General features: G+C 47.8%; 4 protein-coding genes across 4 annotated transcripts; all 4 read right to left on the bottom strand.

Annotated features, from left to right (window-relative positions):
* Positions 1-1,492: 1,492 nt before the first annotated feature.
* RhiXN_10254 (peroxidase family 2 domain protein) lies at positions 1,493-1,987 on the bottom strand (the record flags this gene model as incomplete). The annotated part of the gene is made up of 2 exons (XM_043330070.1): positions 1,493-1,838; positions 1,890-1,987. 2 exons carry the CDS (start codon positions 1,985-1,987, stop codon positions 1,493-1,495), a joined length of 444 nt encoding a protein of 147 aa, XP_043184167.1.
* Positions 1,988-4,785: 2,798 nt separating this feature from the next.
* Positions 4,786-6,769, bottom strand: RhiXN_10253 (uncharacterized protein; the record flags this gene model as incomplete). Its single annotated transcript, XM_043330069.1, has 7 exons — positions 4,786-4,919; positions 4,972-5,357; positions 5,410-5,716; positions 5,768-5,977; positions 6,029-6,051; positions 6,107-6,461; positions 6,514-6,769. The coding sequence occupies 7 exons, from the start codon at positions 6,767-6,769 to the stop codon at positions 4,786-4,788; spliced, it is 1,671 nt and encodes a 556-aa protein (XP_043184166.1).
* Positions 6,770-8,314: 1,545 nt separating this feature from the next.
* Positions 8,315-9,192, bottom strand: RhiXN_10252 (uncharacterized protein; the record flags this gene model as incomplete). The annotated part of the gene is made up of 2 exons (XM_043330068.1): positions 8,315-9,014; positions 9,074-9,192. 2 exons carry the CDS (start codon positions 9,190-9,192, stop codon positions 8,315-8,317), a joined length of 819 nt encoding a protein of 272 aa, XP_043184165.1.
* Positions 9,193-11,008: 1,816 nt separating this feature from the next.
* Positions 11,009-12,432, bottom strand: RhiXN_10251 (uncharacterized protein; the record flags this gene model as incomplete). The annotated part of the gene is made up of 8 exons (XM_043330067.1): positions 11,009-11,072; positions 11,132-11,216; positions 11,274-11,682; positions 11,731-11,814; positions 11,865-11,972; positions 12,023-12,133; positions 12,179-12,262; positions 12,316-12,432. 8 exons carry the CDS (start codon positions 12,430-12,432, stop codon positions 11,009-11,011), a joined length of 1,062 nt encoding a protein of 353 aa, XP_043184164.1.
* Positions 12,433-12,755: the final 323 nt, after the last annotated feature.

The following is a 12,755-nucleotide window of genomic DNA, read 5'->3' as shown; positions in this document are numbered from 1 at the left end:
GGGCAGTGTGCTTGCCTGTGGCCGAGGAACGAGACCCAGGCAAGCACACTACCCCGTCCGCGAACCAGGAAAACACACCGCCGACCACCCCACCCGGAGGTACAACGGATCGTAAAGCCCGTGCGTATAACACAGAGATTAGGGTCTGATTAAATCAGACCTGCCACTGGCTCAGCATGACCCTTGTGAGTCTCAATAACGTTCTATTAGTATATTTTGACCAAAGCGTAAAGCGTCTCCTACGCCTACAAACACTTTATACCGCACTCAACGGCTGCAACGTGTATGTTACAAGAATCCTCCCGATTTCACGGAAGAAGGCATCAAAGCTCTCAAAGAGAAAGTTGAGGCATTGCCCCCCTCAATCAAACTCATTCGAGTCTACGTTGCTTGCTGCCACATTATCTGGCCCGACTACCGACTGGGCCCAAGGTTCACGCAATAATCCTGTGCCAATCCTAAGTATATGCGTTACCGTTGCGTTACACTGTTACACTTGTCTCTCGATTCATATCTTCCCTCTGTACTTGACCACTTTTGAAGACCAACTATATATGCTTGTTTGATTCATTATTGTTACGTATTTATCGCTCCAGGGCATCTTGTAAGGTCCTGGGTACCTCTCTTTGTCTTTGTTCGTAACACCAACATCGAGCATATATTATGACTTGTCATTCAACGTAATACTTTTGCGGACTATATCCGAGTAGTAGAGCCTTTGCAGTTGGACATAATCGATTAAGTGACATGTGAACCGCAGCAGCGGACGATTCACATGAGATACTTGACTGAGGCTTGGAGGTCCGGTCACGTGACCCAATCACACTCCACAAGCAGTCACCAAGCGCGAGGCGCGAGTGGCTCGGCTGTTTTCCAAGCCCCTCATCTCTATCTCTCTCAACGGCGCAAAGCCGACACAAGCAGTTCTCTGCACCCCAAACCTTCGATCCGGACGGTCGCAGCCTTGGGTGGCCGGGCTGACACCCCTAGCCGCCTTGGCGACCCTGGATTTTCCCCCACTCGTACCGTGTCGAGAATCAGTTTTATGCATGTACGCATACATTTAGATAATTACACATATGTAAGTATATATTCTCCTTCCAACATACATGGGATCACACCAAAGCGTAGGCTAAGTAGAAGTCACATCTGTTATCTTGTGATAATATAATGTTATAGTCCGATCGCTTTCTGCTCTTCATTACTATGACTCTGGAGCTTATGCATCCTTGTCGTGATTTTCTTGCTTCACATCATCCATTAAACGACCAAACTTTCTCATCTCGCTCATCATCTCAAAGAGCCCTGATAAAAATTAGTTGGATTACGTCGAAATGTCCAGTAGTCTAGCTTACACTGATCGTCGAGGAGCCCACCCCGATGGCAAACGTTCGTTACCAAACCACTCCCTAACACTTTGCAGTCCACATGTTGACCATTCCCGATAACGATCACACTCATAACTGATTCGCTTTGCGCAATCCTGACATGTCTAGGAGGCAGTGTTCTTGGCACCTGACTTTCCCTCAAAAACTCGAGCCTTGGCAAAGTCGCGCATGCTCAGCCTACGTCCGTCGGTTGACTGCGCGATAAGTTGGTCGACCAGCCATGGACATACGTTCTTGTTGTCTCCATCTGCATGGTCTAGACGTGACAAGCTCGCGTCATGCTCGAGTTTACCGTGCTTGGCAAGCTGTTCGAGATCGACCCTTCCTCCGGAGCCGCAAGACAAGATGCCGAAAACAGCGGGTATGGCCGCCACTAGGTAAGTGAGACCGTAAAGATCGTGAACGGCTTTGCAAAGTTGAAAAAGTCCCAGGCCCTTTCCCGATCGAGGTCTGGTGTGGGTCAGTAAGATTGAGGAAGTTTCAGAGGTGTAAGCAACCTACAAGTAGTTGTGATTTGCTGCTGCGTTCAAGGCAGGGCACGGCGAACGACTGTCTTGAGGCGTAGGGGGCTGGAATTGGTGTCCAGGTGCTGTATCCATAGTCAATATATAGGCTAGGGGATCAAGAGGGGGTGTGATGGTGATGGCCAGTCTAGGAGTCCCGTATCTTTACGAGATTTATATACTACCAAGCTCAATTCAATCGTACATTAGGCTGAAAGGCTGCTTTTCACTTCCAAGGCTGCCTCACACGATATTTAACAGTAGTAGCATGACGTAAATAGGCTGATACAAAGCCTCCAAGAAATGCATGGCATTTGGGGCAAGGGAGTTTTATGAGGACGAGCTTTAACGGCCCATCGTACCTCCGGTTTGGGGTGATTATTAATGTAGTTTTCTGGTTTGCGGATGGGGTACCAGTAGTGTGATTGGCCGAGCCTCGCTCTCGGCCACATACGCCTACAAGCGACCACACCATCCCACCCGGCTATCTCTATTGGCACTGACAGCGCTTTTCAGGTGTCTGAATTTAGGCATTTTTGGTGGCATTATGGTACAGAGATTAAGCTACGTCCACAAATCGCAGGAAGCTAAAAAGACACGATCCGCATATGAGATCACATGAGCTAGGGCCCAAGTTAATAGCGCCAACGAGAGATAAGAAACAGGGCACATTCTAAACAGCACAAACGAAACGTTGCGACCTTAATAAGGACTTCTTGTATAACGGTTCAGGGCCGGACCAATTGACTTGGCCACAGCGCTGCGTCAGCCACAACTAGATGAGCTGACGGCGCTTAATAATGTAGCCCTTATAATATAAGGACACGGTTATCCGTAGTCTCGTCGACACTAGCCAAGACCTTAGCCCTCCGACTTGCTTTAGCTTTCAGGTTGAACATTGGCTTTGCACCTTGAATACATCGATTTTCGCTTATTATTACCCTACAACAAGTCGATGGTGAGTAATATAACCCGTTAGCCGGATTAATTGCCTACTCAAGGGCCATCCCCGGGCGGACGTCAAGGACTAAGTTGATGGCCTCACATACAAACACCAACATACTGTAGTGGTATTGGTTTATAGGGTGTGTGCAATTATGTAACTAGATGGAGTTTGGGGGGAAATTTTGGTTGTAAAAACCCATCTGGAGCACATGTAGATAGCACTCAGCGAAATTTAAGCAGCATGTTGTCTAAATCCAGAGCGTGATCAATCGTGACATCCCCAACATAAGCTTAAGCCGTTTATGGAGGTACAACAACTTTCTGCAATTTAACGTTCCTGAGGATTTTCTTATAAGCCTCAACAAACCTCCGAGGATCTAACACAGATAATGCCCGCTCTCTAAGAGGGGGGGTACATATCTATGCTAATCCGCTCATAAGCGCTAATCGGTGCTGATTAGCATCCCACCGTTTTGCAGACGTAGGATTCAGCGATTACCCACTGCCTGACCTGCGGATGTACGCTTTTAATTGGTGCCAAAGCAAAAATTCGCCATGTATGCGCACTTTCTCGCCAACGAGAGCAAATCTGAATAAAAAAAAAAACATGATAAAGTTGTGCGGAAAACAAATAAAAATACAAAAGTGTTCTCCAATCTTCAATTACGTGTTTTACGTGGTGATACATCAAAAACACACCAAGATTGGATGATTATGCGTTACAAGAAACTCATGGTTCTTGTTCGCGGGCACTTGCAATTCTGCCTTGGCAGATTGGTTATGTTAACAAGGAGTTCTGGGGTCCTTTTTGTTTACTCAGAAGCTAATAAGATTCGTCCAAGTAAAGATATCTATGAAAAAGAGAAGATAGAGATCACGCAAGGATCGTGTGTTGATTCTCAGTATATGCGTTACCCTTGCGTTACACTGTTACACTTGTCTCTCGAGTCATATATCTCCCCCCCTGTGTTTGACCACGCTTGATTGCCGACTATATATGTTTGTTTGATTTATTCTGTTTAGGCATTTATCGTACCCGGGGCACCTTATAAGGTCCCGGATGGCCTCTCCACTCTCTTTATCTTTACTCTTAACACTAATGTGGAGCGTATGTTATCGCTTGTCATTCGGTGCGATTCCGCTACAGGCTAAGCCCATATACATCCGGTAAATAGAGAGGTCCTACGCTGGCACATACTCTATTAAGGAAGTCACGAGATTGTCAATTCTATCGTTATGATAATTTAGCTTGGTAAAATATCATTCCATTGACCTGACATCGCATTTTCAGTTCGTATTTGATCATATATGTATTTGGAGGTCGAAACTACTATTGGATTTGCAGGATACTGTAATAACCAACCTTGCGTCATACCGGACGAACCCAAACTCGCAATGTACCTCATTTTTCCTAAAGCGTCTTGTTTTGTTTGTTTACTTGTTTGGCTTCTTCATATGTATATATCGGGAGAAACCATGCCTAATAGGCTATATGCGTATCCTCCAACTCAGTGAATAAGTACCTATATCCAAAGTGAGATCATCCTGATGATGTACGCAGCCACCGGGCGGCTCGGACCGGTCTGTCAAGGGTGAATTTGGTTGAAGATTTTCCCCGCCGAGGTGTCAACGCAAATACACCCACAATTACCAAGGTATCCCAAGAGACAAGCACAATATCTCTGCCGAGCTGAGCCGCTTTGGCCAAGCACCAAGACCAGTTCAAGGCTATCAAATGTTCCAGTCGGGTTCCCAAGTTCGAAATGTTCGCCATCTTACAATTCAGTCCGTGAAGATCTTGATTGTATGGATAGCGCAAGGGGGTATGATATTCCGATGTTTACACGGTGGCGAGACAGAGAAGCCACCAACCCAAGGGAGAAAAAGATAGAAACAACGAACGACAATTACAGTACCAAGATAAAATTCGTCCCGCGAACTCCCAAAAATTACAACTTGACTGCGACCCCATCAATTCGTTCCTCAATCAAGGTCGGCGATGAACGGTCCATGAACGGGGATCTCGTTACCCTGGAAACCTTCGGGGTATTGGACGAGAGGGAGCGACGGCTCGGTGAAAGCGCTAAAGATAGATATGAGAACCAAAGAAAAGAATGGAAATAGATAAGACGCACGTATTGTTATGAACACCATAATGCCGCATTCCAAGGGCCGTACTGTCCACTGATAATCCCTTGCGAATCCACCCGGATAAAATAACTCGATCACAGTGGAAAGTGGAGTGATGGGCATCATAATCAAGTGGGTCAGCCCATTGCCGTGTACTCCAAGCATAACAGTCGTCCGCGCGGCAATCCTAACTTGCTCCTCTCGCGAAATATGCTCGGCTTCGACAATCTCTAAACGCCAACGACGGTTCTGAGGGGAGGGTGGAAGTGCGTTCTTTCGGGCTACGAGTTCCTTGAGTACAGTAACAAGACCGTCGTGATCCTCTTTGATGAGTTTACGATGCGAGCGGTTTGTCGAGAGATGTAGGTGATATGGACAGTCGGTTTCCCGCCTTCGAGCGTCTCGCTGAGTTTGGCAACTCTGCCTCGGACCCATACCACCACAAGCTTATATCTTGGATAGCTTGATCGACACTGGAGATTTTCAAGATCCTACGCCTGAGAGGCTCCCACCACCATTTGCCCTTGTCGTCTCCTGGACCATCCTCGAGATCAGCACGAGTGGCTTCGATGGCCTCCGAGACTGTGCGAGCGTTTATGGAGCAATGTGCGCCTCGGAAAGACGCCGAGCGATCGGCAAGCAAGACTTTCTCGTATAAGAAGGCATGAGGTGCTTTGTTGTTAGGATCCGAGGGGTCGGATGACCTTGTAAGCTTAACCCGGTCCTCCCAAGCATCACTAAATTCCATTCCTGGGGGAACTAGTCAAGGAGGGCAAAATCACAAGCCAATAAAGTACTAACCGATGCCGGGCCATACAGCATGAAGGAAGAATTGGTTAAACGATGGACCGTCGCGCCACACTTTAGGCTCCACATGAGGAAAAACAGCACGTGCAGGTGTAGGAATCTTAGTGTATTCTCCGTGCACGTTGATAAATGGGTCGAAAGAAGCAAGCATGCGCCAAGTTCCCATAAGCAGCTCTGCTGCAAAGTGATAGTAGTGGTTGACAACTAAACGAAATTTTTAGTAGAAATCTCCTGATTCGATGGATGTACTCACACTGAAGGGGGTCCCAGTACAAGACCTACTCCGAATAGCGGTTGGTTCAGGTACGTCATGGGACAGGCACTGGCACTCACCGTAAAGTCTGACACAGCCCAAACTCGCTTCCCCAGCGTGCTTCTGCTTCTTTAGGGGTAATCCAATCGAGGTCGTACTCGGTTGGCTCGCGAGCAGCAATGTTCTCTGGAGTGTTGAGAGCAGTGATGCCCGTATCAATCATCATTCTTCGCTGGGGCCAGGCGGAAGGGTTGTCTGTTATGATGTACATTGTCCCATTGGACATGTAGATATTTTCAAAGACCGTCCAACCTGCGCCATGTTTGAGAAGTTTGGTGTGAGGTAAGCCGGAAGAGAAGTCTGGCCAGGACTGTGTTTTAAGAATCGAAGGAGTGGTGTGTTGTATGGGATTGTGTATCACGTCATGAGAAGCGTCTAGATAAAAAGAAGTGAATAAAGCGATTGTGTTTGTGTCGGTGAAGCTCACGTTTTGGAAGAATGGGGATGGGTGCGGGCTTGGGTGTAACATCGTCTTGCGGTACGACCTGGTGTCTGTAACTGGGCCTCGAGGGTGCCAGATGCTGCTGGTTGGCGAGCACAGTGTCGGGGGGGATGTGCAAGGAATGTGAGGAGGGATCCTGGATGCCGAGCTCGAACATGCGAGAAAAGAGCAGCATGCATGCCATGCCCGCGACAGCTACTATTGCATCCCTTCGAGTCGGCCGCAAAGAGAGTTTTCCCATGGTTGTGGTGGATAAAAAGAGTGTTGCTTTACGGTCCCCTCGGCACTGGTCTTTTGCATCTTGTTAGACCTCTTGTCCCTGGATGTCCCTAGCAGCCACGTGAGCCTTGGCGCCGGATCGTTTTTGGCTCGGCTTCGGTCTCACCCTTCGGCATGTTCCTGTTACCATATTGAATTTCTAATTAGTACATATATCGGGCCTGTCTCATTAGATATTGGTTTTAGTTGATATGCTCTGCCTCATACTGACGAAATGCTTGCATCCTGGGAGCCACTACACGCATTGCGACTTACTCACCGGACACTATTACGAACGCGGTAGTTCATGGATACTAGTACGCCCATCACGGATCATGACTAACCCTACTACAGTACAGCAAGTCGCGCATCCATTCCCCTTTTTTTCGGAACTTGCCTCGGGGAAGATACTTTGTGTTACGAATGCGCTACGCTACCTTTGTTATACTTCCGTACATGAGAGTTCCACGGCTGTGACTCGTCTCGAGAAACGACTACAATCGACTCAACATTCAATGACCCATCGTCCCTTGCACTTCTTGATAGTTCCATCATTTTCTCAACCATAATGGGTTCTCTCTGATTGATACCACGCCGAGAAAGATGGCTATACATAACCCGGACTGGAAAACCTTGCTTCGATTCGCTGTGCATTGCTATGATTACCAATCCATGCCTACAGCTACGCGCACAGCCAAGATGCTTTCCAACCCCCCGAGCCAGGCACGCGCTACGGCCGAGATCCGGATGTATCGTGCCACGCCCTGATTCCCATCTGGGCTAATTTAGGATCAAGAAGTATGAAGCCAAAATTGAAATACCGCCCCCACCCCTTCATGACACAAATGCATGATTGGTATGCAATAAACTCTATAAATAAACATTCACAACATAGCTAATATAGCGTGGTAGCATGGTGTCTCGGGTCCAGCCTCAAAGCCACACCTGCTGCGACCGCCACTCCAACTCAGGTGTTCAGAAGTTCCTATGCTCTATGATACGCAAAGCGCGAGTCAGAGACCGAGCCTTTAATATTCGATCCCTTTTGCTGAAACACTATCTGGATCAGACATCCATAGAAGGTACGGTTGCCATTGTATAGAGACGTCCTTGGGCAAGAGCGAATTGTAAATTCACCAGTTTGAGTCGAAGCCAAAAGTAATCGCCAATCTAATCATCTCTACAGGCTACCAGGCAGGGTCACCAACATCTGATAGAAATCGGAAACGAGCTTCGATAGCAGGGAGTATGAAATCATTTCTGGTATGCCCAGTAAGCCTCGAACTTTACTCTTGCCAAAACCCCCATCCAAAATAAAGACGCTGCATGAATTATGATCCCTCACTTCCGCTTACAGAGGTATTGAGAAAAATTACGATCAAGTGAGTTATATGTACAGATTGGCAGGACCATAAAATACGAGGGAGAGAGGGCAAAAGCTCAACAAAATAGATGACATAAAGCCCGAGTGAAACCAAAGTTATGAATGAGAGGCACCATCAAATATGTATGACCACGTGCATCCACTTTAAACAGCACCCACCGGCCGAATCTGCTCCTTATCTGGTTCTGATTTATTACCAGACTCCAAGTTCTCTTGGTTCCATACGGACGCTCCTTCCGAACACGCCTTCTTAACCACTCCTTCGATCATGCTCAACATGAGTGCGTGCGCGAGCTTGGAACGCTGCGGATAGCAAGAGGTACAGATTCCTTCCTCGGAGGCGATCAAGAATATACTGGACTCGTCGTCGTCCTCAAATGGCTTATCCCCTGGCTTGTTTACCATATTTTCAAGGATCTGCTGGAAAATGGCTTTCCGACAACGCTCCTTCTGATTACACATCAGGCCGGTTTGAATGTTGCCAGTCCACTTGGCTTGATCAAGCAGGAAGCAGTCACGTACGGATTCTCGAGTGTAGTGCACTAAAGCCGACACCTTTTCCCCCATACTTGAGAATTCATATGGGGACAGAGGACGACGCCGGAAAGCGAAAGTGCAGAGTGGCGCTACTAGGTGTGTGGCCAGGGGGGGGCGAGTATCGTAATCTACTACGAGACGCATGAATCTTGCAGCGTCGGATTGATGAATTTGGGAAGAGGCGCTGGTTAAATTTAACATAATGCATTGCGTCGTACTGTTCATCTGGAGGATTGAAGTTGCTGCAAGAACGGACTCCCACCCAACTAGATTGTCGATAGTCACAGTAGGGAATATTCCCACGGATCTGAAAGATAAAACATAATCATAAAGGATGGAATATATAGCTTTTTCTTAAATACTCACTCTGGATATATAAAATCACAAATAGTTTTGAATGCAACGGATGAGCACAGGCCCGCCGGCAAGAGTACTGGCTTTTCTTCTGTTCCATCCTCGTTGCTGGATGTTGTTAGCGAGAACATGTCACGAAAAAAGCATGAGTATCTTGATAGGATATCTCGGTGCAGTTTAAAGTGCGCCTTTTCAACCTTTTCCGTACAAAGTAAAAGAGATGTTCTTAGATTATGATAGTTTATCGTTCGTGAACGGGTAGAGACGTACCTGAATGACCACATCCCCATGGTGGTAATAATGCCTCTCATCCCGAGCTTGGGTCATTCTCGCAAGAGAGTAAAAATGACGTGATAGTTGGCACTTGGTAGATAGATCCTAATAATTGATATAGCTAAATGTACACATAAAGAGGTAAAGTCTAAGCAAGGATACAAAGCTGGATTGGGTGAATGAGAACTGGCCTTCGATGAGCAAGTCATACCATAATATATATGTACACGCAAGAAAAGATTCCACGGTCTAGCAGGGCGTTTGGCAGGTACTGCGCCTTGAGAACTCGATCCGATAGGTTCTTAATTTTAATGATACAACCAAGAATCTGCCAAGAAGTTCAATCGATAACAGCTATCTTGAGCAGCAGACTGCTGCCATTTCTGGCGCTCTCAGCTGCTATTGAGCTACACTGAGTAATATGTCGATCCGGAAAGGGACATATATGAGCCTACTTCGGCTCACATATCATTGCTATCGTGAATGCCTTACCGGTAATAGTGGATGGTAATTGAGGTTGCCAGGCTGTGAAACCACGAAACAGAGCCTGTGGAGACGCGCGAGGCATGTCTAGGGTACATAGGAGTGGAGGCTGAAGTAGCATGGATTACGCGATTGCTCGTGTTCGCTAGCAGTCATATTTTTACGGCATGTTTTGACCTGTCAACTTGTATGCGCCCTTGTTTCCCGTTAATTACTTCCATGTTTAGTTCTTAATCCCTTAGTGAAATATCTCGCACATATATTTTGGAGCTCTATAATTTGTGTATATTGAGATCAACGCATATGTAACTTAAGTACACCCCATTTATATATATTGCGGATATATTATTCAATGGGCCAAAGATTGTGACAGCATAGACAAATAAAACCCTCACTGTGCCCCCCTAGAGTGCGGAACTTCCGGGAGTAATATTCCGGACTTTGCCTGCGGGAGGTAACGAGGCTACGGTGCGGAAGTTCCAGGCTCTGGCCGCGGACCAGTTCATATTGTTCCGAACCTTCGGAATCGTGACCATTTCCGGGGTTTCACAGCGGACATTTTTATCATTGGATTACTCTGTTACGCTTCTTAGCCACGGTTATTCCGTGGTCATCCTACGTTACAGTTTCACATTACAATATATATTTTCGCGGTCGTTCCGCATATAATACACGATACAGCCCCGGGACAACTTTCTGTTCCGCACCTAAACGCCGAGTGTCCCGCGGCCCACTGCCGGAACTTCCGAACTTGAAATACGACATAAAACTTGAAACCGTGGCCGAGCCCCGGAAGATCCGGGGTTTACCGCTGGAACTTCCGCATGCTAACTGCGAAAATTGCCACGAAAAAGATATGACAAAAATACGCGGTCCGGGCCTAAACTCCGGGTGTCCCGGGAGCTGGCCCCAGAACTTCCGAAGGAGAAGATCGAAAGAAAAGGCTGAAATCGTCCGAAAAGAAGAATGTCCGAGGCGTTTAAGTTAAATGGAGGGTGCAAGTCCGACAGAGATGAGATGATACAGCACGGACAGCGGAGAAACACAGGCAAAGCGAACGAAATAATTAGAAGCAAATAAAAAGCGTTAAAGGGAGTCTGAAAGAGCAGAAACGAAAGCAAAGACGAGAGGATAGACGAGGCGAGGGAATCGAAACGAGGGGGAAATTCGGAGCCAAGTCGTGTGCGTAGTTCAGCGCTTGTTGGCTCTGGTAACTTGTCGGGTCTTTCTTCCGGGAGCGGGTGGGGTTGGATCCCTAGCAAGGCAGTTATAAGTGATGTGAAAAGTGAAGAAAAAACAAAAAGAAAAACTCACCCGAGCAATGCGTCTGTAGCATCGATCAACTCTTGTTTTGCCTTTCGCCCCCATTTACCCTTCGGCGCTGCCTGAGACTCAGCGGCTGCGCTGGGTCCGACCATCTCCTCATCCGCCCCCGCCAAGGTTGCGGTTGTTCAACCCTTCTTAGCTGGCTGTTCTTTTTGAGTGTTCGCGCCCTTGCGCTTGGCCTGGGCGGCGGTAGGCTCGTCGGGTGGAGTCTTGCGCTTCTTCCCTGCATCAACTGATTCGTCGTAGGTGATGGCAGGGGGAGAAGGCGCTGGTAAGGCGCTGGGCTGAGCTCTCTTCTGGGCGGGCTTAAGCACCGGGGTGTCCTTGTCGCTGTTGGGTCCAGTGCAATGTTCGCGGGTCCCGGCTTCAGGGCTGTCCAAACCAAGACGTGGGACCACAGCTGGAGTCGGGGTACTGGGTGCAAGAGGTGATGGATATTCCTGCGTAGCTTCTTCCTCTGCGCTTGCGGGTTCTTCAATTTTGGCAGGACAAGGGGGTGTACTGGAGACAAGCGTTGAGCTGACAGGTGGGTAAATTTCCTGCTATGTATGAGTATAAAAATCAATAATCTATCTCATTTGACGTACCTGTATGTGTTTATTTCCTCGCAATTTGGCCGGGGCTGGGTTGGATTCGCTGTCATCCTCGACGAGTTGTTTCTGCGCCTTGCTCTGCAATCTTTCCTAATGAGCAAGGTGAGAATTCAAATTAGAACACGTACCTTTTGGGCCTCCTTAGCTTTCTGCTTTGTCACCGGACGTTCAAGGTCTGGAGCTGGTTCCCCATCGTTGCCGAGATCTTCGGCTACCTGGCGCACCCGCTTGCGAGCCTGTTGTTGTATTGTACACAAAACCATATGAATATAAGCATACTACTTACCACTCCCTTCCCCTTTGACTTTGAGCACGAAGGCTTGGGGTCATTGATGCTCTCGTCCTCAGAGCTTTCAATTGGTTGGGTGCAAGCCTTCTTGTGGGCGTGGTTTGGCACCTAGATCTTGGGTTAGGCAATGCAACAATCAAACTTGGGATGTACCGCTAGTGCATTCTTGACCCTTTGTTTTGCGCCAAGGGGTTTGACAACCGGAGTTGGCTTGTCATCAGACTCTTCATCGGATTGCTTTTGAGGTGGCTCCCCGGTGCTGATGGATGGCCAGGTACCACTTGCTCTACCAAAAGTCCAAGGGTAACGTCTTCAAGAACAAGCGTGTCTTGATGGAGTTTATCCACAAGGCCAAGGCCAAGAAGACCCGCACCAAGGTCCTCACCAACCAGATGGAGGCCAGGCATGTCAAGAACAAGGTGTGTGTGTTTCTCTTATTCTTGCGGCCCATGACTCACATTGCCCCAGGCCGCCCGCAAACGTCGTGCAGCCCGTGTTGCAGAGAAACGCCAGGGATTGCTTGCAGTTGAGCACAAAGAGGCCAAGGAGTAAACCATACGCCCATTCATCTCCCCCGTCACACTCTCTATGTTGTATCATGCGTTGTTGGTCCAACACAATCAATGTACTGCTACTGGGCTCAAAGTGCTTAAGGCCAAAAACACGGCAGAGCAAAAACAACTTGCAACTGAATCTGGCATCAAAGGCATTACATTATTTGCTTGCGTCC

The sequence above is a fragment of the Rhizoctonia solani genome, chromosome 11 (assembly GCF_016906535.1).
Source record: "Rhizoctonia solani chromosome 11, complete sequence".
Taxonomy (NCBI): domain Eukaryota; kingdom Fungi; phylum Basidiomycota; class Agaricomycetes; order Cantharellales; family Ceratobasidiaceae; genus Rhizoctonia; species Rhizoctonia solani.
This window is presented reverse-complemented; position numbering and strand designations above follow the sequence as displayed.